At 37.0% G+C, this 24,826-nt stretch overlaps 1 protein-coding gene across 1 annotated transcript in view; it reads right to left on the reverse strand.

The window, feature by feature from the left end:
• Nucleotides 1–327: 327 nt before the first annotated feature.
• Nucleotides 328–24,826, reverse strand: part of Cngb3 (cyclic nucleotide gated channel subunit beta 3) — a 144,029-nt gene continuing 119,530 nt past the window's right edge. The window contains exons 15-18 of the mRNA XM_057790739.1: nucleotides 20,067–20,185; nucleotides 4,507–4,653; nucleotides 3,987–4,161; nucleotides 328–588 (exon numbers count right to left, since the gene is read on the reverse strand). Coding sequence (XP_057646722.1) covers nucleotides 328–588; nucleotides 3,987–4,161; nucleotides 4,507–4,653; nucleotides 20,067–20,185 — 702 coding nt within the window. The remainder of the gene's footprint in view (nucleotides 589–3,986; nucleotides 4,162–4,506; nucleotides 4,654–20,066; nucleotides 20,186–24,826) is intronic.

Raw genomic sequence — 24,826 nt, forward strand, 5'->3', positions numbered from 1 at the left:
AGCATAAAAGTGTAGGCAGAAATGACAGTAAATCACACTAACATTAAAATCAAATTTATCAAAGTGAAACAAGAAAACATCAGGAAGAAGAGAAAAAATATCTACTACAGATATTTAAAAGAAATAGAAATTACTCAAAGCTGATGATAGTAGAAACTAGGGATGGCTGGTGAATAAAACCATTCTCAGATAAGTCCTGGAAATGAAGCTGAGGATTTACCTGGAGTTTCCAAGGGTCTCAGTGAGGTTAGTTTCCCTCATTAAGTTAAGCTACAATCCTGGCTACCATCTCTTTGGGTTATATTACAGCTAAAGATAATCAAACACTTATTGCTTAGCCTTGTCTTTGACTTCAATAGTCAGAACCTCTTCCCCAGTCTCAGTAGCAGGAGCCATGTGAATGATGAGTGACTGATAGGCAGGTCCCCTGGGGACAACTCCCTTTTTAATCACCTGGGGCCTTTCCTCTGCTGTAGTAGAACTTCCTCTGCAGTTGGACCTGTCCAGTGCTTTTTCTGCTGGCTCTGTTCCTTCATCTTCATATTCTTTTCCTTTCTGCTCTCTTTCTTTTGAATTTTCACCTTTTTTCTAGAGGAAGCCATGATAAAGAACTAGTGTTGAAACCATAATTGATATGTTAGCGTCACCACCAAACGCCATCTGCGATGCAGTGAATATAGGAATCATGTCAGTCTGCCGCACACTGTCATTTCTTACTGTTTCCATGATTGATTGCTTGTGTATTATGTTTATTTTATAGGGATGATATTTTAAATTTTAAGTGTTTATTTTTAATAAAAATATGGAAATTGAGGGCAACTTGACAACTTGAGGGTACTGATTCTTTTTTTAAATTTTTTTAAAGGCTGTAATGTGGTCCATTGAGTCACATTTTCCTCCAAGTCCATATATATATATATATATATTCTAATTTTAAACCATGGTCATTCAATAGGATGCATGGAGTTATTCCAATTTTTTTAATCTATTGAGGTTTCTTTTGATACCTAGTATATGGTCAATTTTTTAGAAGGTTCCATGAGGTTCTGAGAAGATATATTCTTTTATGTTTAGATGGAATGTTCTACAGATGTTTATTAAGCCCATTTGATTTATAACATCCATTGGTTCCCTTATTTCTCTGTTAAGACTCTGATAGACCCATCCAGTGGTGAGAGTGGGGTGTTGAAGGCTCCCACCATTAGTGTATGGGGTTTAATATATGATTTAAGCTTCAGTAGTGTTTCTTTTACATATGAGTGTGCCCAGGTATTTGGTTCATAGATCTTCAGTATTGAGATTTCCTCTTGATTGATTTTTCCTTTGACAAATATGAAATATCCTTTGTCTTTTCTGACCAACACAGACATGCAAACATCTCTGACTTGAGCCTACTCCCTCAGCATTCAGCGCTCCCTCATACCTGCTCCTATGGAGGTCGCTGACTCAGTCCTGGTCCCCTTAGGGCAGTGGATCAAGTTTGATCCCTCTGAGGTTGCTCGCTCATACCTGCTCCTGTGGAGATCACCGACTCAGACCTGCTCTAGTGGAGTTTGTTGTCTTGGCTCTGTTCTCAGGAGGTCACTTTCTTGGGCCGGTTCCTGTGGATGTCCCTTGCTCAGGCCTCCTCCCACGGAGGTCCCTGCCTCGACCTGGTCTCGCAGAGTTCTCTAGCTTGGGCCTGCTCCCTCGGCAGTCACTCCCTCATACCTGCCCAAGGGTATTGATTCTTTCTTCCACTATGTGGGTACTGGATTGAACTCAAGCTGGTAGACTTGGCTGCAAGTACTTTCTCTCTGGCCCCAAGCTATGGGCTTTTAACTAGTTCTATTTATTAGTAATATCTGTAGAAATCTCACATCTTTAGTGCATGCATTTCTTGTGCAAATTGTTATTTTATGTTGCTGTGAGGCATTTGGCTTTTTTACCACCCTGTTAGGTGTATAAGTCAGAGGTCCAAGTTTTAGAATCTTAAAATGTGTTTCCCCATTTTCTGGAAGGTTCATGGCTAACCATTTCTAAGTGCAGGAGAGGGTATAAAAACTAACTTCAGAAAGTTCAAATACCTGTTCTATTTCTAAATATCTGTTCACACAGATATTATGAGCATCAAAGAAAACAGAAACAACAAAAGGAGAAAAAGGCAGCATGGTTTCACGGTCTTTACATTCCTAGGAGTTACCAGACAGCTCAGTGTAAATCTGCATGTTTATTGACAGCTTGCACCAGAGTTCATTGTGACCTAATCCAAACTTGTTGACTAAGTCTGTTAATGACACCGATGACTTGATGAAATATGTAGGACTATTTCTTTTTTTTTTTTTTTTTTTTTTTTTTTTTGGTTTTTCGAGACAGGGTTTCTCTGTAGCTTTGGTGCCTGTCCTGGAACTAGCTCTTGTAGACCAGGCTGGCCTCAAACTCCCAGAGATCCGCCTGCCTCTGCCTCCCGAGTGCTGGGATTAAAGGCGTGCGCCACCACCGCCCGGCTTTGTAGGACTATTTCTGTTTTTTAATATTTTGTTATATATTGACTGAATATTTGTAAAAATATTTGTTAGTTTTTTCTGAAGATGTTGTTAACTGGCATGCTATTGACATGATTTATAGAGTTACATTTCTATGTGTATGTATTTGTTACTATGTGTTGTGAAATGTCCCCCATAGAGTCATGTGATTAAATAATTGATCATCAAGTGGTGGCAACGTTTGGGATTGTAGAAACTTTTAGGAGGCAGACTGAGTCTTGTTGGAAAAAAACGAGTCTTTGGATGTGGGCCTTGAGATTCTGTAACATGGCTCCACTTTCTGCTTACTCTTTGCTTCCTGTATAATGGAACCATCTGGTCTCCTGCTTCTGCCATCATGCCTTTCCTACTGTTCTAGACTGTAACCCTTGAACAATAAGCCGTATTACCTCTTCCCATGCTTTCCCTACTGTTCTAGACTGTAACCCTTGAACAATAAGCCGTATTACCTCTTCCCATGCTTTCCCTACTGTTCTAGACTGTAACCCTCGAACAATAAGCCATTACCTCTTCCTCACTTAAGTTGCTCCTCGTCAGATATTTTGTCATAACAGCTGGAAAATAACAAAAATGCTGTGATTCCTGTTAATTCTTGTGGCCATGCTTTTACTACTGGTGCTTGTTTTATCAAGTTACCCTGAACACCGAAGTCACAAATATAACCGTTGCTCTCAGGAGAAATGCAGGGTCAGTTTCCTATGTTTTTGTCAACTGATTAATAAATAACTTTATTGATTGTATGTTTTTCTTTATAAATACATTATTTAATATATCAAACTAACCCATGAATTATGCATTCCCACACTGAACTCATAGATAATTTCACTGTAACTTGTAACTGGAGTAAAGATTGAAATACTATATTTCCTCTCTCAGTGATATCATATAATTTTATATTTAGGAAGTTTGGGCAGTTTTCAAGTACTATTCTTAGTACAACAAAGTCACCAAAAAATTAAATTAAAAACTCAAAACTACAAAATAAAACAAAAAAGCCATGGTAACAAATAGATTGCATTGGTCCACTTATTTGCATAAGATTCAAATAAGAAACAGAAGTGAACTTGAGGTAAACCTAGCTGATAGTGCATCAAATTTCCTCTGTTTTTCTTTTAGTATTTTACTGGTCATAAAAAATGACCCAAAAACATGTGTTGATTTGGGAGCTACCAATAAATTATAATAAGAAGATTCACTCATATAGAACACATGAACAATTAAATTTGAGTGTCTTTTGGATATGTATGCTAACTTAAAGTGAACTAGTTATGATTTCATGTAATGATAAATGGAGATGGAGTTTAAATAATAAATGCCAATATAAAGCACAATTGCTAGCATTAGATTAACCCAAATTGCCCAATGTCTGAACTAGATCCTGCCTGGATGTACACCACGCAGCGATTCCCCTCTTCTGCTCCTAGACTCCCATTCTCTGTGCTACCATCAGTCTTTTGTTACCTGAGTGGTTTGTGCTCTCTTGCCTTTGAGGAGTCTAACAAGATCTGCTTTTCCTCTGCTTCCCAAGAGAGCTTTAAATATTTTGGGTGTCTCTTCTTTTGGTGGAAAAAGAAAGGCAGGTCCAGTCCTTGGAGGGGTTGCCCATGTGCTCTTCCCATTCTCTCTTAAAAGAACTCTGGAGACAAGAGAAGAACATTGTTTTGAGTAGCTCTGTGACAGCTTTCAAGAATTCTCTCTGAAAAATGGTAATTTCTCCCACCCATGAATTTTCAGTGGGTACTCACTTTCAGTTGAGGAATACCTCATGAAGAATGTTGTCATTTACTTCATGTAACACAGTTATCCTCATCTTAGATTTTATGGGGTAAAAACAACTTTCTCTGCTCCCTCCATATAGTATCTCACTCTGTAGTTCAATCTGGCTTGGAACTTGGTTCAGTCCTCCTGTCTCAACCTTCCAAGTTCTGGGATTCTAAATGCACCACCACACCTGCTTCTACTGGGGCTTTATGGGTCATACCTGGCTTTCTTCAGGAGGAGTTTTTTAGAAGATGGATAATGCTGTAGAATTTCTTGAAGAGTCTTTTTGTCCAGAATTAAAAGATTGGCAAACCCATGGGCCACCACATCTGCAGTTCGACGGTTTCCTCCCCGTTTTGCCAGGAGGCTGTGGGATAGAAAAGCAGGTCTTTGGTAACCAGTTCGCTCACCCTCCATCGATTTTCCTTTTAAATCTCAAACAAAAATTGCAAATTTAATTATTCAATTATACATTTTAAATGTGGTATCACAAGGTAAATACGTAAGATGTTGACTTTCCTTCAACATAGTATGCTCTTCCCAATGGAAATACAGAATCTTTGGCAAATACTGTGTACTTACTGCCTTTAGTCCATGGGTCATTTTAATTGTCAACTTGACACATTCTAGAATCACCTGGAAAAGGGAGTCTAAATGAGACATTGCCTAGTCAGGGTGTATCTTGCTTATGTTAATAGAGGTCAGAAGACTTGCCAATGGTGGCTGGCATCATTCTCTGAGCAGGGGATCCTGGACTGTATAAAGAGTAGAGAAACAGAGCTGAACATTAGCATGCATGCATGTGTTCATTGCTCTCTGTTCTTTATTATAGATTTAATGTGACTAGTTGCTTTCAGTTTCTACTGCCTTAACTTCCCTGCAATGGTGGACTATTATGTAGAGTTGTGAACCAAACACACCCTTTCTTTCTTAAGTGCTATTGTCAATGTATATATCACAGTAACAAGAAACAAAATGAAGAAAGCATTTTATTTTAAGCCCTCTGGACACTTAAGACACCACTTATTTTAGAAAAAGCATAATTATTCACCTCAGATATCAGAAAAGCTCTCTTCTCAAGAGAATTGTGGAAGATGGCTGTTGTGGTAGTTTGAATGTGATTGGCCCCATAATCTCAGAGTGAGTGGCACTATTAGGAGGTGTGACTTAGTTGGAGTGGCTATGGCCTTGTTTTTAAGAAGTGTGTCACTGTGGGATCGGTTTTGAGGTTTCCTGTGCTCAGTTGACTTCCTGTTGTTTGCAAGATGTAGGACTCCCAGCTACTACTATAGCACCAAGTATGCCTACATGCCGCCATGCTTCCTGATGATAATGGACTGAACCTCTGAAAGTGTAAGTGAGCCACTCACCTCAATTAAATGTTTTACTTTATAAGAGTTCTTGTGGTCATGGTGTCTCTTCACAGCAATAGAAACCCTAACTAAGACAACTGTATCACATACTTTTCATACTGAGAACTGTACTTTTAAAATAAATTTAAAATAAATACCAGTGAATTACAACCATTTATTCTCTGTATTCATCTGATCTGCTATTTGTGGGAAAACACTTTGTTAGAGCTTTATCCCTGCTGAGGAATCTGTATTTTCTTTAGTGCTCCCCTTCTAGTTTTTTTGTTTCATCTAAGGGATGGAAAGCAAAACAAGTCCTGTAAGATGGAGACTTAATCCTATGCTTTTAGATTATTTCCTTTCCTCTATACCTTATGCACTACATAGGACTCCTATGTAGTAAACTTGCAATGGAAACAGATAACTCCTCTGAATTGTGGTCATTAATGGTGAAAAAGAGAGAGCACAAGAAAGAATGTGAAGCTCTTGTCACCCACAGCTCTGATAAACATTTATCACAGCTACTAGTCAGAGTAGCATAAAACTTGATGCTAAATGTTCATTTACTTCAGTTCCTATTACCTCATTCCTAGCTTTCAATAGAGACAATTACAAATTACATAACAAAACATATGTAAAAAAAGGAGATGACACATGTTTTAGAATTCATAGACAGAATTTTAAAAACTCTGATTAATATGGTAAGGAATATAATGAAAAGAGAATCACTGAAGAATAAGTAACAAAAACAGGTGAAAATTCTAAGAATCTAAAAGAAATACAAGAAATCAAAAATGCTATAACTGATATGAAAAATGTTTCTGATGGACTTGGAAACAAGTTGGTCTGAGAAAGAATCAATGAACCTCAAGATAATAGACACTCTCTATACTGATACGCAGAGGAGCAAGCAGAACTGAACTAAGGAACACAAAGAACTAAGGATCATTTTGAAATATGAGACATACACATAACCAGAATACCAGAAGGACACAGAAGAAAAACAGTAAGCACATTCCAAGCATAATAATCAACAGTTTTCCAAGATTAATGCTAAATACCAACCACAGAAGTAGAGAGATTGGATAACACCAGAGTAGATAAATAATTAGTGCATCTCTATGCTGGCATTAGAGATGTTTTTGTCTATAGTAGGTGACTATTAATACAGAGACTCACAACTGGCCAATGTGCAGAGAAAAACATACTATAGAGTGCACAGCTGTAAATGTATATAACTTACCCCAAAATTTAGGGATCATCATGGGATCAAGAGGGGGCAGAAGGATTCTAAGAGATGGATGTAGTGGACATTTTTAGTGAAACTGTATTTGCAGACATGACAAATGCACACATGAACTCACAGTGGCCATGATTGTATGAATAAGTCAGCAAAAAAAAAATCCTAGCATGAATGTTGGAGAGGCTCATGAAGTTCCACTCCTAATTGAAGACCTACAGGCCACTGATGGCTAGTGGTGGAAGGAGAGTCTCCAGGAGGCTAATCAGTCTCCAGCAGGTGGTCCCATACCCAGACCCAGTAAGTGGATTCAGTTGACTTAAAATAGAGCTCATGAAGTTGAGAGGGAGAAATGGAAAGTGGTTTAGGAAAAGGGACAGAATCAGGGTTGACTTGATCAAAACAAGTAAAGTACATGTATGAAATTCTTAAGCACTAAAAAAAGGAAAAGGAAGGATAACTATAACAAATAAATAAAAAAACCCTCAACTACCCTTAAAGCATATTATATTCAAACTACAGGAAACCAAAGACAAACACAAAGAATAATCTTGAAAGAATGTTAAAGGGGGATATATTTAAGCTATACATAGACCTGGACCACAGCAGATTTCTTTCTATCAATCAGTCTCATCTCTAGACAGTGGAGTGCAATATTCAATGTGGAAAAAAGTCTCTGACCTATAACTCTCTATTTAGTGAAAGCATTCTTCAGAAATGAAGGAGAAACAAAGACTTACTCAAATGAAAAAAATTGAAGGAATCCATTCCTAGGAGACCTGCCCTGAAGAATATGTTCAAAGAATTGTCAAGAGAAAAAAATAGAACAGAAACTCAGGTCTACATAGCAAAGGAAAGAACACTGAGAGAGGAGTAAATGAAGGGAAATAAAATATATTTCTCTTGTTCTTATCTAAGAGATGATTAAGTGGCAACATCAGTCTGTGCATGTGTGCGTGTATGTGTGTGTGTGTTTGTATGTCTGTGTGTGTGTGTGGCGGTAATAACAGAATATGGGCAGATAAATGATAGTGTCCTGGGGTGAGGAGGGAGGAACTGTGATAAGGGGCACTCTACACATGAAGTATTGCCTGAAGGCAGACCTAGACCTAGCTTAATATATACATGAAAACTTTAGGGAAAGATTACTGTTTTCAAAGTTTGTTTGTGCTTTCATTTTGAGGTTGGGCATCACTGGATAGCTGTGGCTGACTTCAAAACTGAGATACTCCTGCACTACCACCTGAGTAGGGTTATAGGTATATGCCACTGTAACTTGCTAATAATAAATATTATGTTGAGAAAGGAGAGAGAAATGAATTATGAAAAAAGTGTTCAACTGAAGTCGAGTTGGGTTGGCTACTGTGGTACATCCTATAATCTAAACATTTGGAGGACTGATGTAGGAGGATCAAGGATTCTAGAATAGCCTGGATTGTATAACAATTCACTATCAAAGTAAAAACAAAATAAATCTAAACAAAACAAGAAACAAACACCAGAGCAGAAATAAAAAGGTGAGGAAGAGAACCTAATGCAAAGTTGGGCACATCATCCAACACTGAAGATGGGGGCTGGGGAAAGGAAGCTGAGGCTCTCTAAACCACTGAAGAATGAAATTACTGTCCAGGACAGGATGCATGTATTTAGAATCCTTCCGTGTGACTGCTTGTTTACTTTAGTCAATAACTGCTCTTCCAGAGAGGACAAAAGAAACAAGTTTTACTCCATCTATGTAAATATCTATGCAGCATTCTATGCATGCATGAGTGTATGTGTGATCTATACCTAGCTATCTAATCTATCACCCATCACAGTATCTGTGAAAATCATCTTTTTAATAACTCATCTACCCTAGTTTCTATCCGCCTTTCTATTTTTCTATTAAGTGAGAGAACATTGGTCAGATAAGGTAGTTTCATTCACACTCCTGTGTTTTTTAATACAGAGTAATCAAGTAGTTAGACAGGACAAGATGTCATTGGGAAGTTTAATCTGAACCCCAGAGAACCTCAGCAAGCATGCCAAACTATGTGTGAACGGAAATACCATATTTAAATGTCAGGCTATTTTGAGATTTCTCAAGCTTTAATTAAACTTGCATACAGGTTGCATGTTTGGAGTGCCTGATGAGTTTCTGAACGGAAGAAATAATTGTCTGTCTGCCAGATGGATTTTGCCTAAACTTTCTCAGCAATGTTTAAAATAGCATCTTTTCCCCCCTTTTATCCACAAAATGCTTCCCCAGCATTCCACTGGTGAAAAGTTTTACTCATCAAATTGCTTAGTAAGAAGGTCCCTCCCTCAATATCCACAGCTCCAAGTAGAGTTTCCCAAATGCCCTGTGCCAGAGGACAAATATCCAATGCTACAATTAAATGTGTTTAGGTTAAAAAGAAGCTTGTACTGGGCAATAGTCGAGGAAATGAAGGGATTTTTTCTAGTCCTTGACCCTTCTTGTTCCTGTGACCTTAGAGAGAGCTTAAGGGATTTTTTGATATTTCTGTTCATTCATGTGAAAAGGCTGCAGGATTAGGAACCAAATCATCACCTTATATATCCATTTATGAACACATTACTAATTACTTTTGCTGAAAACAGAAGCCTCTTTCTCTGCTACAGGAAACTGATTATGCTTAAAAGACTGGCTTTTGTGTTCTTGTGGTATTCAGATATGAAAGGGTTCAACTGGGCAAGACTTCTTTGTGAATTCTTTTTTTTTTTTTTTTTTTTTTGTTTTTCGAGACAGGGTTTCTCTGTGGCTTTGGAGCCTGTCCTGGAACTAGCTCTTGTAGACCAGGCTGGTCTCGAACTCACAGAGATCCGCCTGCCTCTGCCTCCCGAGTGCTGGGATTAAAGGCGTGCGCCACCACCGCCCGGCTTCTTTGTGAATTCTTAACCCTAGTTTGTGATATGCAATTAGACATTCAGAGCTGGATGCAGGAACCCAAGTAGCTCTGTGAACATATTGGAGAGACTGTGTTAAGAGGAATTGTGTAAAAGTCATCTACCAATTGGGACACACCGTACACAGACACATACACAGAGACAGCAGACAGACGGATACACACATATCTGTTTCTTGAAAGCGTTTCCCGACATTCATGTATTATAAAATAAATCCTAAATTGATACATTAATACTATTTGGAAGTGGATCCTTTGGCTGACAATTAGGTCATGTTGGCAGGGACTTCATTAAAATAAGGAGCTCCAGCAGGGTGTGGTGCCGCAAACCTTTAATCCCAGCACTAGATTAGGTAGACAGAACACTGAGTTCCAGAGCAGCCTGGTCTACACAGTGAGTTCGAGGTTAGGCAAGGCTATATAGTGAGAGCCTATCTCAAAAAAAAAAAGAAAAAGAAAGTTGCTTTCTAAAAAGAGTCAGCATGCTTGCTCCCTCAAACATGATGTAATACAGAAGCCATCTCCAGAGTCAAGAAAAAGGTCTCAGCTGATGCCACTACTTAGACATCACTGCTTGGGAAGAACTTCAGAGAACTAAGAGCCAGAGGATTTCTATTTCTTGTAAGTTATCTAGGTTTGAGTATTTCATTACAATAACAGAAAACAGACTAAGACAAACCTTTACATATGTATATATCACATATACTAGCATCTCAAACTATGGGTTATGAACCTGAATATGGTCACATGACTGAATTGAGTGGCTGTGAAAATTTGGCAACAGGAAAAGATTTCTGATCATTCAATGATTGTGCCATACAATACTGAGAGGTACTTGCCAGAAACATCTCTGCCAGAGTCAAGACAACTGTGTATTATGAATTAGCATGCTTTACTATTCATACAAAGTTTTATGCATCTATCAAAACATAAGAATTTAAAAATAGAAAAAAAGACCTAAATATTTTTCTACCATCATTACTCAGTATCTAAGAATCAAATTAATACTGTCTTTGAGTTGCATGGGAATCTTTAATTTATAAATTTCTATTGAAGTTGCATAACAATTTTTAAGTAAATTTTGAGATGGAATTAGGCTGAATTTTCAAGAATTCCTGGAATATCCATAAACATGGTTCTACCATTTTGTATTATATAAGGTTGTGAATTTATACTCTCAGCATTAATGAATATGAAATTACAGTATCCATCAACTTTGGAAACAGTGTATATGCCCCCTGTCCTTTGGTTTCAAATATTCAACCAGGATTTAATGTTGTAGAAGTAAACAAGAATATTTAGCTCATAAATATGAAAATTTGCCTTTACCTTAATGAATGGTAAACATAACAAAAATTGTTTGTTTTAACACAAGTAATATTTCATTATATTAAGCGTGAGGCAACCAAGGTCCAGGGAGACTTAATTCTTAAACAAAAGTCATATCCATAGAAACACATCACATTATTTGAATGTGGTTTACCATATTTTGTTTTTTGAAAGGCACTCTTACAGAAAAGTACAACTGGAGATAGTAAAAAAGATGACAAGATACTATACTAATTATAAAGACATTAAATTACATCCAAGCAATGTTTTTATTTTTATAATTCTTCGCTGAGAATGGTAGTGCACACCTGTAATCTTAGCATGCAGAAAGCGGTGGCAGATGGATCTCTATGAATTTGAGGCCAACCAGGTTAACAAATAGAATCCCATGCCAACCAGGGCTACATAGTGAGACCTGGTTGTTGTGGAATATTAATTGAAGACGTGTTACATTTGTTTATGCTGTGGAACAGTTGATTAATAATGCAAAGATGTTTTGCATTCTTTTATGTTGTATTTGTTTAACTCTGTGTTACTTTGCCTGTCTAAAACTCCTAATGGCCTAATAAAGAACTGAATGGCCAGTAGCTAGGCAGGAGAAAGGATAGGTGGGGATGACAGGCAGAGAGAATAAATAGAAGGGGAAATATGGGGAGAGAGAACTGGGGAACAAAAGATGGAGGAAAGGAGGAGGTCAGGGGCCAGTCACCCAAATACACAGCAAGCCACAGAGTAAAAAGTAAAGAAAGGTATATAGAATAGAGAAATATAAAAGCCCAGAGACAAATGGCAGATGGAATAATTTAAGAAAAGCTGGCTAGAAACAAGTCAAGCTAAGGTCGGACATTTATAAGCAAAAACAAGTCTCTCCGTGTATTTATTTGGGAGCTGGGTGGCAGGCTCTTGCAAAGAGAAAAGAGTAAAAACAAAACAAAACAAACAAACAAACAAAATACAACCTGTATTAGTAAATAGATATTTTTTATGATTATCAGTAAATATTTGATTTTCATACTTTTTTAGTATACCTACATATCCTTGGTCATGTAAAAAAAAGTCACAGGCTAAGAGTCATGAGTGAAAGAAGTTTAAGCAGCCTTGGATGTATATTATGCATATGTAAGTGTGTACAAGTATTATTTTTTCAGAAAAAGCTGTAATATACAGGTAGTCCCTAATCATTTACTGATTTCAACTTTGCATCAGTATGGGCACACATGAAATTATAAAATTGTTTACTGAAGTCACAAAGTACAATGTTGTTGGAGTCCTCTGAATTTGTGCAGTGCACTACACAGCTCTCTCTAGCAGAATCACTATATTTAGAAACACTCACAGGGGACAATAGACTATAAAAGAGTAGGTTCTGAATGTAGAAACATGAGAAAAGCAATGGGAGCATGAGTGAAATTCATTTAAAAGTTAAAGTTTGTCAAGGGGGTGGGTGTTTAAATTTGGCATTAAGTCATTTAAACTATAAAGTAAGTACTTTGAAAATAGTCCGAAATATCTTCTGAAGGACTTAACAAAGAGGAACTCTATGAAGTGGTGGAAGGAGCCATATTCTCTGAGTAGATACAAGGGAGAGTTAGAGAAGGCTACCAGTGCTGGCTAAATGTAGTTTTCAAACACAATTCAGTAAGAGTATCATGCTAGGTAGAGCAGGGTCAGTCTGTAGAGTGTATTCCAGAAACCTGGCTCTCTTCAGATTGTTCTGCAATTATCCAAGAGATCACCATTTTGCATATTTTAGGAACTAATAATCCTCAAGCAATTCACTTTTTTATGGGTTTACCTGTTTATTAGCTCAATTCTGGGGACTGAATTGGACCTTGAGCATGCCAGGTAAGCAATGTACCTTGGAACTACACATCCAACTCTCTATTGAGTTTTGATAAGTAGCTTGTTGTGTATGTTTGAGATCATATATAAATAATTATTCTTTGGCATGCAATCCTTCAGGAAAAGATTCAGAACTCACTTTATAAGTTGAAAAGTGGAAAAACAGTCATAAATTAAGATATATGTTAAAAAAAACTGTGTACATGACATACAACATAATCAGCTGCTTACAAAGCTGATATAATAAGCTGATGTTAGAAAAATGATTAGCATTGGTCCTCAAACTATTTTTAGCTAGGAAAAGAGTAAGTGCATATGATGACAGTCGGACTAGCAAATATTAATATTCAGTGTTTACTGTGAGCCAGAGTTTGTAAGTTGTTTGTGTATATTAATCTAAATAATGCTTTACAGTCCCATAAGATAATTGTGCATCACTGTGGTTGAATTTGGCAGAGGTAAAGGAGCAGACAAATGCTTTCAGACAAGACTTACCCATAAGTCTTGGTATGGAGTCTAAATTTAGTCTGCTGTCTTACACAACTCAGAACCATTGATAACTATAGGAAATTGAAATGTTTCTAAAATAAAGACATTTCTAAGCTGAAATGTATTTCTTTATGTAGAATTATTTCCTACAATAGAAATAAAACTAATTCTAGATGTCGTCTGTGAGGAAAGCATCATCTCCGGTGATGAGAAAGAGACTAAACCTTCAAATATTTGTTCTCATTGAGCAATTTCCAGCTGGGCTATATTTGGGTACAGGAGCTCAGATCACCTTTGTGGACTTTTCCTGGGACTTTGTCAATCTTTTCAGGAAACACTTTGTTCCCTGACAACTTTCTAACTTGACTAAGAATAAATTCTCGCAAAACTTTTGCTGGTGAGCAAACATCAGAGGATGTTCTGGGGTCACCTCTGCCTGGGCATCTTGTTCTTTGCAGATAATTTGATATTCATCACGTATGTGCTAAATGGCAAGCGCATGTTAGCCTAGACTTAAAAAAAAATATTTTGAAGAACTGTGCACTTGAATTTTTAACAAAGTTGGAGAACTTAGATTTCACAGCTGTCAACTGTCTCGTTCAATTTTTCTCTGTCAGGTCTTGGGTTTCAGAGTTGAATTGGCCATAGCCAAGTGAATGAGGAGTGAAGAATCTGGATAAAGATCTAAGGAGGAGTCCAGAGTAACAGAACAGTATACACTATCAATTTATAACCTGCAAATTAATCTCCCTGAAAGTATCAAAGGTATACTTTACAAGAATACTTTGGTAAGAAAATACTTATCAAATGAGAGTACATTAGCCTGTTTCTTTGGAATCATGTAACAATTTCATTTTTTTTTTAAAAAAATTAAGCTTTTAATTTTAAAAGTGCTTTTTTTTTTCAAAATTAAGCACCAATATTTTCTTGCTTAATGATGACATTAGTTTGGTTTGATAGATTCTTGCCATTGCCTAGGATCCATTGAGTGATTTGGGCTGAAAATATGGTTTGCTCTGAAAATATGAGGACCTGAGTTCAAATCCCCAGCACCCACATTAAAAAGCAAACTAAAGACCAGGCAAGGCTAGAAGTGATGGTAACCTCAGCACTCAGGTGTAGAGCTAAGCAGATCCTCAAAGCTCACTGGCTAGCTGAAAATGCATGCTTCTGGTTCAATGAAAGACCCTGTCTCAAGACAGTCTGGTGGAAAATGATAGAGGAATATACCCAATGTCCTCTTCTGGGTTCTGTATGAATACATACAAGTGCATGCATATACAGAGCCATGTGTATGTCATCACAGAGAGAGATATGGATTTTATCATTACAGTTAAAATCCAAGATGTGAATTAATTTCAGGTCAAGGGTCCCTCCTTATATGAAAATTCTAGTGGAGCTAATTATATCATTGTTATTGTTCTTAATCACACATATATGTCAATAGACATTAGGAAAAGAATCAGGCTGTTTTGATAACACATGTCAAGGTCTGATTTGGGGCTAAAGAGACCACTGAGTTGTTAAGAGGAAACAGAAAACTTTCTGTTTTTCCAGAGGCCCTGAGTTTGGTTCCCAGCACCCACATCAGGTGGCTCACAACTACTATAACTTCAGCTCCAGAGAATCTGATACCTTCTGATCTCCATGGCTCCTGCAAGCATGTGGCTTACACGTATACAGACATTCTCACACAAACACAAAAAAGAACTATGCTCCTTGTATATATTCCAAATGGCAGTAAAGAGTTGACTTTAGCATTATATTGAGTCATTTCCAGAGGGATCTTGAGAATATTTGAACACATGTGTAAAAAAGGAAACCAATTGTATAATTGTCCACAGGAAATTGGAGTGGCAAAAAGGGTTCTTTACAGCCAAAGACCACACCATGGAAAGTGTGGTGAAAGTGTAAGTACATTTTCAAATTCAGGTTTTGTTCATGTTTGAGATAGGAAAATGTTGTCAGGGTTTGTCTCCTGCCCGGTTCCCACAATCATTCAGTCCCAAAGAAATCACACAGAGGTCCACATTAGTTATAAACTAATTGGCCCATTAGCTCAAGCTTCTTATTAACTCTTATAACGTATATTAGCTCATTATTCTAGTATATGTTAGGCACATGACTTGGTACCTTTTTCAGCGAGGTAGTCACATCTTGCTTCCTTTGCAATGGGGTAAAGACTGCAGAATAGGACTTCCTTCTTCCCAGAATTCTCCTGTTCTCATTGACCCACCTCTACTTCCTGTCTGGTTGTTCTGCCTATACTTCCTGTCTGGCCACTGGCCAATCAGTGTTTATTTAAAATATAATTGACATTGCCCCACATCAGAAAAAGATTGGAAATGTAAGATTTTGTTCCCTAGTATAAAGTATTCTTTTTTAAAACAACATACTTGTTTTGTTTTGTTTGTTTGTTTTGAGGCAGGGTTTCTCTGTATCTTTGGAGCTTGTCCTGGAACTTGCTCTGCAGACCATACTGGCCTCAAACTCACAGAGATTCGCCTGCCTCTGCCTCCAAAGTGTTGGGATTAAAGGAGTGAATCGCTAGCTCCTGGCAGTTTAAAGTATTCTTATCCTTGCTAACACACAAACTTACTATCTGCCTTTCAAAAAAGGAAGACAAAATTAGAAAAATGAATAACACATATTTCAATTAATGATTAAAAATACAAGTGTCTGGAGACATAGATGTTTCTCTGGTATGCCACTCTTTAAAAATTGTTCAGGAAAAATATGGACAGAATTAAGAGAAAAACAAAATTAGTTTTCAAAATATTGGACCTTTTCACAGTGATATAGATTTAATATTAATAAAAAATAATCCCTCAGAACGGGCAGTTTGACCAGAAAAGTCAATTCTTAAATATTTTTAATAAAAACCAAATCATCTAAACCATCCACTTCTTCTGAATAACTTGTAATATGAGATGATCAAAGAAGCAGAAAGCAAATGAAGTGTAGAAGGTAAATGATCACATTTATGAACATGAATTGGCTCCTAGCAAAGGAATTCACTTAGCAAATATTTATTAGCCTCCTGTGAATACTTTGATAGTTTAACTTTAACATTTAATTTTATGGTTGGAGACGTCACTATTCTTAATACAGTTAGGATATAAATAAAAACAATTATGTACTATATAGATACATATGGATGATGGTAATGTAGAGGTGGATAATTTCTAGTTCTTACATTTTAATAGTCAAATCTCTTGAAAAATCTGTCTAAACAAATTAACTATAAATTAGTAGTAATTTTTGTAGTATAATGAATGAAATAACATGGAAACAAAGAGCAAGGAGTTACAGTCTATTTGGGGTGTTGATTAGATTCATGCGAATCAGTTCTTGAAGTGTAAGTGGGAATATTCCAAGGCATGCTATTGTAACATGAGAGATGCCCATCTACTCATCATTACTCCCAACCCAAACATTTAAGCCCTTGCGATGGAAGCTTTCATTTACTGAGGCCCTTGAGGGAAGCAGTAGTTTTTTACTTGTGGATCTTTCTAGGGAGCCTTCTGGAATCATGAGAGCAATACAAGGGTATAAGTTCAATCATTTCAAGAAAAGTGAGATATTAACAGATACAGATGGCAGACGGGTTGAATACAGATGCTTAAAAGAAATCCCACACTAGCTCAGAATTGAGTATAATAGAGGGTTATTTATTTAGGGGTAGATTCACAGATTACCCTCTGCTTGAATGGGGAACAGCATCTGAATCCCACAGCCAGAAGAGAGAGGCCAGATGCATAAGAGGCCACACCCAAGTGGGCGGGTAACTTAAAGGCTACTGGCTATAGGAATTCCTACAGCAAAGGGTTGTGCATTGTGGTTAAATCCATGTGGTAAATAAGACTTGACACTGCACACACTTTTGAGGGTAAGAATGGAGTCAGAACAGGCAGGCTGTACTCTTGGTTTGTTTTTGTTTGTTTTTAGCATAGGGTGTTAGTACTTTCTGGATGTTAATTGGGAAGGTGGTTTGGGTTTTCTCTATGACGGGCTATAAATTTATATTTTAGCAGTGCACTTTTGCATTAATATATAATGCATTTGAAATCTCTGAACCCCTTTCTTTCTTAGCTTTTCCTAAGAAAAAATGAAGTCTGTAAAAAAAAAAAAACTATGTGACAGTCCTAGATTTAGCTCATTTTAACAAAGGTCACAGCATTTCTGAGTAGTAAACATTAACAAGATCTTTCCAGTGTCTGGATGCTTGGCAGACATGCCTCCATCTGGAATACATGACTGGAGTCTAGACAGGGGGACAGACGTGGGCCTGTATAGCACATGAGCATCTGTGAAAGGCAGACAGATCCTCTATTTTTTTTTCAGCCACAGCCATGAAGTGAATTAAGGCAAAGACTTCCTCTTTGCTTGAATCTAGGAGACTCCTGCAGGCTTAGAAGGGGCTTGCCTTACTGTTTCAATTTGGCTTTTGAAACCCAAATGACTAAGAGGGACTTGCGATGCTGCAGTCAGGAACACAGGCTTATTTTAGGGCTAAACCAGCAACACCTGGATTCTATTCCTAGGCTATTTCCTCCTGTGACGATAATATCAGCAATTAATGCACTTGTACTTTAAGCTTTACTTTTCAGGGAACACAGCCCTTGGGAAGGCCAGCTAATTAATTTCTGTAATGTTTCAGATTAGTTTTATTGTATATTTTATGACCTTGAAGATAACTGATTATTAAATCACAGAAATATTAAATTACTCTTGAAAGCACTTCCTGTAAGGGAGTGATGGAAACCGGCCTTACAGGCCTTAGACAGTCTAACAAGTTTTTCTCCCACTACTCCAGTGCAGGTCAACAATGTGCCCATCTATTTGTTAAGAAAGAGGAAAACATTCAGAAACAAAGTAATATTACTAACAAAAAAGTAATATGCTTCAATGTTCTAAGGAAAACGTATGTTTATATGAAGTTACCTGAAATTGTCTGTAGTAGGACGGATCAAATACCTTCTGGGATATGATGACATCATTTGGACACTTACCCATGGGGACCTGGGTTAGAGTGTTACCTTTGTCACTCATGGCTACTCTTACTCTGGTCAAGATACTTGGTAATTTGAAGTAACAATTTTCTCATGTAAAATAATTAATAGCTATTGTTAGTGTGTTACTTTTTGCCTTAAGCCTCAGCTTTGCAGCTCAGGACACTGCCATCTTTTACTGGAATCTCTGCTGCTCATGTGCAATTGTTTTCTCCTGTTGCGTTCTCACCTGTCTCTGTCTCTGTTCCACAAATCTATTGGAACTGTCTTTTAAAACCATACCAGTTGTGCAATTCTTTTGCCTAAAACTCTGTATTAACATCCATTCATGTTGAGACTACTAATATCCATACCACGCTGAATATCTTTGATCTTGTTTAATATTGGAAATTAATTGTGCTCAAGCCTGGTTAGAACTCGGATATGAGAATAAAACATAAATTTCTTACCATGGTCTAAAAGTCTTTCAATAGCCTAGTCCTTGTTCAACCTTTGGTCTCATCTTGCCAAGATGTCTTTCCTTGTTCACTATTTACTTGTTATTTACTATTATTACTATTTACCTATCCATAGACCGAATGAGTTTGTTCTATGTTTAGGCTTTTGCCTATTTCTAAGTGGTTTTATATTTATTTACTGCATTAAAGCTTAGGGCAAATATTTTATATTGAGTGTTCATCCTCAACTACTCGATTTACAGTAGCCTCTCTTTTCAGTTTCTTACACTCTGGTACAATTTGCCCTATTAGTTAATTATGTAACTTTTGTCAGTTTCTTCTCACCTTAATGAAGGGCAGCAATTTGTGTATTCTTAGCGTGTACTCCCTGAGTTTTGAGTGATACTTCACAGTCTAGCATGTGCTAACCACTTAGTGAATAAATTTTTGGATAAATAATGAATAAATTTAAATTCAATAATGCATGGACGTGTTAGCTCACATTGTGTCTAAATTTGCTGTTTATATTCTTGCTCTTGGGACCTTCCGTATTCATTCTGTTTTATTCTATGCTTATACTCTCCTAGCCATTAGGAAATAATGATAACAATAGCTAGTACTTATTGAGTAAAAATTAAATGAGAGACTCAAAATATTTTACAAGTTTTCTAACCTCTATGATATACATTATTGTGATTCTAATTATTAAGATGAAGGAACTGAAGAAGAGTAGGGTCAAATAAGAAACAAAGTCAGCAGGTGGATAAACTGGGCTTTACAGTGAGGCAGCCTGGCCCCACATTCATGATCATATTACTAACCTGCTCAAACCCCCTTTGTTGACCTAACAAAAGTTTCCTAACAGTCACAGAACTTTCATACTCTTTGTTTATTTACTTGTGTGCATGTAAATCTAACATCAGTTGAGTATCATTTGCAAGCCAGGCACTGACCTAGGTTCTAGTACTGAAGAAGATGATCTGCTCTTTTGTCTGTTCTTTTGAGAGAAGAAATAAAAAGTGAAAGATACGTGAACATCCTTAATTGTCCTATACTTTCAGCAGAACATCAGACTTTTGATAAACGAGTAGACATTTAGATATTTTATAACCTAAGGTTGTCCTTTTATGACAAATAATGGGCTTAGAGACTTACAAGGTGACTCTCAGATACCTGATTTCTCCAAACACTGCTGCAGCTTTCAGAGTAACCATAACTTGAGCACCATCAGGGCCTCCAAGAACTTGGACTTCTCCATGCTTGATGATGTACATTTCCTTACCAATTTCCCCCTAAGTGTCATATTAAAAAAAAGAAAATTTTAATCATTTTATTTTTTAACTGTTATAACCCAAATAAAAAAAAATTAAGATCTTAGAGAGGAGCAAATACAAATAAAGGAAACAAGGAATATCATGTGAAGGTATTTATTTTAAGATCTGGGATAATTTGAGATGTTGGAAGACATTACTTTCCATCATGTGAGTCCTGCAAACCATCACAAGGCACGAGAAGATACACTGGTCACTGTATTATCTCAGGAGTGGGCATGGGCAGAAAATGTATCGTATTGATTGATGTACTGATCATATTGGTGGTTGAATCTGCTGCTTTTGGGCTCCATTGCTCAACCCTAAAGAAGATGTTTTATGTAACATAGGAGCCTGAATTTCAGCCATTCAAAGTCAATCCTATCTTCTGTCTGTATCACTGAGGTATGATTCAGGAAACAGGAGATCTTGAAGCTCTTACTCCATATTGAAAGACTGTCAGTGCAGTTGTTTTCACTAAGTTCTTGTTTGTATTGACAAATCTCAAGGTCAGAGTAATAACCAACAATTTACCTCTTACAGTGTGTTCATAGTTACTGATCAATGGTGCTATTTTGTACCTCTGAGGCAGAATGGATATTCGAATATGAATAGAATAGCGAAGTTCACAAGACCAAATATGTAGCTATGTTTAACATTTAATGTAAATACAATGATTTTTTTTATATATACCTACCGTCTAAACTAGAATATGAGCCACCGGTTTTCATGTAGTTATAAATCCAATCCTATTTAAGAATTATGTAAACTGCTAGGAAGATGGCTCAAGCGAATAAAGGGCTTTTTATGAAAGCATAAAGACTGAGGTTCAGATTCCCAACACTTACATAGAAGCCAGGCAAGAAGGATGACCTGGCTATAATCCCAGTGCTCAGCAAATAGAGACAGGAGGTTCCCTGGCAACCTGGCTACCTAGACAAGTTGAGCTGGTTAGTTCCAAGTTTAATAAGAAACTTTTTATTTAAGTAAGTAAATGTACAAGAATGTAGGACGACCTTTAGGGTAAACCTTTGGTGTCCACACTCATATACATACATGTAGGCTCACCTGCAAACATGAAACCACACAGACCAGCCTGCATACATACGTGAATGTATGTCACACACATACATATGTACCCCTTCTACTCTCCCAACTCCCCCTCACCCACCAAACCTAAAACAGCTCTGGACTTGTGGAGATACTTTGCTTGTGTCTTTGTGGTTGACTAAAATGTATTCATGTGATCCTCGAGATTTAGGATTGAGGGTGATTGTACCTGATTTCTTTAGTCTTTCCACTGTATATTTTTTGTCAGTGTTCCTAACTGTATTTTTTGTGTATTTGTATCATAATACAGTGTCCTAACTATTATTTTGTATAATAAACATTAAGTTATAAATTTAATGTTATGCTAAATAATGTTAAATAATTTCAATCTCTATAAAATAAACATGACATACAAGAATCTTATTAACACTTTAAGTCAAAATATGTTATTAGTTTAGTTTATCTATTTGTGTGTGTGTGTGTGTGTGTGTGTGTTTGTAAAGGCCAGAAGAGGGTTTAGCTATCTTCTTCTATTGCTCTCCATGTATTCCTTTGAGACAAGGTCTCTTCTTGAACCTGGAGCTTGTTTTTTCTTTGTTCTTTTGGAAATTAGTAAGCCCAAGAGGTTCTCTTGTACCCACCTTCCCTCAGAGCTGGAGATAAAGGCGTGGGTGCTGCATCTGAGCTCCAGGCCCTATGATTGTAAAACACTTTTAACTGCTAAGCCACATCTTCAGCCCAGGTCATTGCAGTCTAAATAGGCAAGTCTACATAATACTTGCCATTATTTGGGTAATAGTCCCTATAAATTGTCAAAATAAGAAGGGTTTTAATCACTCTGAGTTATTGTTGTAGTTTTAATATCTCCCACGAGGACTTTGTCTCTTTTATTTATCACCAGAGCACTTGTTTCTCCTGTGGTAAGTTTGATTTACCTTTTTATGTGGTTCACGCTAACAGATTGTGACTCACCGGGAAGAAAGCCCTTATCAAAGGCCAGTAACATTACTGTAGACATTTTAGACCACAGAACCACGAGCTAAATAAATCTTTATCTTTCATAAATTATCTAGTGTGTTGTATGCTCATACATAACAACAAAAGTGAAGTAAGCACTGTCATGACTGAAACTATGTCTACTTTATTCCGGTGCTGAGGGCAAGGCATGATGTATAAAAGGCACTCATTTATGAATGAAGAAAATATTGTTTAACTGTTTCTAAAGTTCCAAAGTCCTAGGGTATTTTCCTGAAAATCAAATACTTTACCATTATCATGTTGGAATATTCAATTATGAAATTTCACCTCTTCATTCATATCTGAAAAAACAAAATTCTTATCCTAAACATATATTTACAGGAAATATAGGTTGAAGCAGAAGTTGCAATATATAGAGATTTTATTATAGTTATTTATATCATTTCAATGTCAATAATAATTTGCCTTTGTGTAGTACTTTGAAAATTTATCAAAGTAGGGGGCTGAAGAGATGGCTCAGCAGTTAATTCTTAGCACCCACATCAGGAGGCTCACAACTGCCTTAGCTCCAACTCCAGGGGATCTAGTGTCCTTTTTGGATCTCCTGAAACACCTGCATGTATGTAGTATATTGAAGCATGATTAATAAAAACTCAGGGAGAAAAACTGGTGTTCAACCTGAAGGTCAGAAAAGTAAAATAACCAGTCACTGGTTCTTACCTCTACCTCAGTCCGAAACAGCAGTCCTGCCTCCAGGAATTTCAGAATGAGACTGTGAGTGAGAGCTGTCTCCTCCTGTTTTATAATCCTCTCTAGGGATGGGATTAAAGGCATGCACTGCTTGATTTCTATGGTAAACTAATGTTACTACTGGGATTAAAGGTATGTGTTACCACTGCCTGGTCTGTAAGGCTAACCAGTTTTACTCTCTGATCTTCAGGCAAGCTTTATTTATTAAAATACAAATGGCATGCCACTACAGCATATACTTATACAGAAATGTATACAAGCACATAAATAAAAATAAGCCTTAAAAATCATCAAGTTAATGGATATTTGCATATCTTCTTGTTTTAAATCATATATTCATTCCCTCAGAGCACACTGCTTTTTATCTGGAAAATATTTTGTTCTTCATTTAATTCTTGTAAAAATCCCAGTGAGAGGTGTCTCTTATTTCTGCTTTTTTGAAAATTGGAAATTAGAGGTTATATAAGCTAAGAGTTTCAAGCAAAAACTACAAGGCTGACCAGTGACAGCATTAAAACTGATAACACCTATATCACCTGACATACATACAGATATACTGTATCTTTTTTTTTTTTTTTTTTTTTTTGGTTTTTCGAGACAGGGTTTCTCTGTGGTTTTTTGGTGCCTGTCCTGGAACTAGCTCTTGTAGACCAGGCTGGTCTCGAACTCCCAGAGATCCGCCTGCCTCTGCCTCCCAAGTGCTGGGATTAAAGGCGTGCGCCACCACCGCCCAGCCAGATATACTGTATCTTACAATGAGTATAGTACCAAGACTGATGTCTTAATAACCAATGGAATAATATGAACAGTTTTAAAATAAAGTAAGTCACTTGAAAATTAGTGTCCTTTTACTCTAGGAAGGATCCCTAGGTGAGGGTCCTATTCCTGTTATTATTATTTTTTGTATGAAGTAATTTCAAGGAGTTGGAATGATGTTTCAAAGGCAGTTATTACAACTGACTGGAAGTACAAGCACATAATGGGTACTTAAATATAGTTCAGAACTTCTAATTATTTCTTAATGATCATTTTGATAATTTCCCAAGGAGATCAGGCATAATCAGCGATCCTAAACTTCCACTACCTCTTGCATATTTCTGGGTTAATTTAAGCCTTTTCTGCAAGCTTAATTAGCATTCAGATGAAGTAGACACCACTTCAAGAGAACAGAGGCTGACAGCATGTTCAAAGCAAGATTGACCCTAACTTATGACTGTTTCTTGTGCTAATTTGGAGAAAGTGTTGAAAGGCAAGCACTTCAGGTAGAGCAAGGTAACTCTCAGTGAGAGTGTATGCCAGAAAAATTAGAATTCTTGTTCTGGAAGCTATTCCCAAGGCTAGTGGGGAACATCACAACCCTCGGGGTACCTTATCAGAAGAGAGAGATGATACAGAGTGGTTCCTTTACTATTAACACCATGAGGAACTTATTTGGAGGTGAAACTCCCAAAACTCTACTGCAGAAACACTGGATGAAAACCTTTGGAAGTCCCAGAAATCTAAGCCTTGAAAAGCTCGCTGGTTATTTTCTGTATGGTAGCACAGCACCCCCAGAAGACTCCCAAGTAGTCTTGAAGGCCCACAGACTTTCTCAAAGCAGTTTAGAATATCGAACCTGAACCCTGCCATTGCTTCAGTTATTTAGGTATCCTCTAATTGAGCATGACCTGTTTTCCTCTTTTCTGCAAGTCCTTGTGGAAATAGTAAATACATATCAAATTGAATTCAGCTACTTAAACTTTGGTCAAGTAATAGCTTTTGTTCTCTGTCAATATTTAGAATCAGGCAAATCTTCATTTAGAAAAAAAAAAGCCTAAAAATTAAATCAAAACCAACAAGAGTCAC

The sequence above is a fragment of the Chionomys nivalis genome, chromosome 16 (genome assembly GCF_950005125.1).
Source record: "Chionomys nivalis chromosome 16, mChiNiv1.1, whole genome shotgun sequence".
Classification (NCBI taxonomy): domain Eukaryota; kingdom Metazoa; phylum Chordata; class Mammalia; order Rodentia; family Cricetidae; genus Chionomys; species Chionomys nivalis.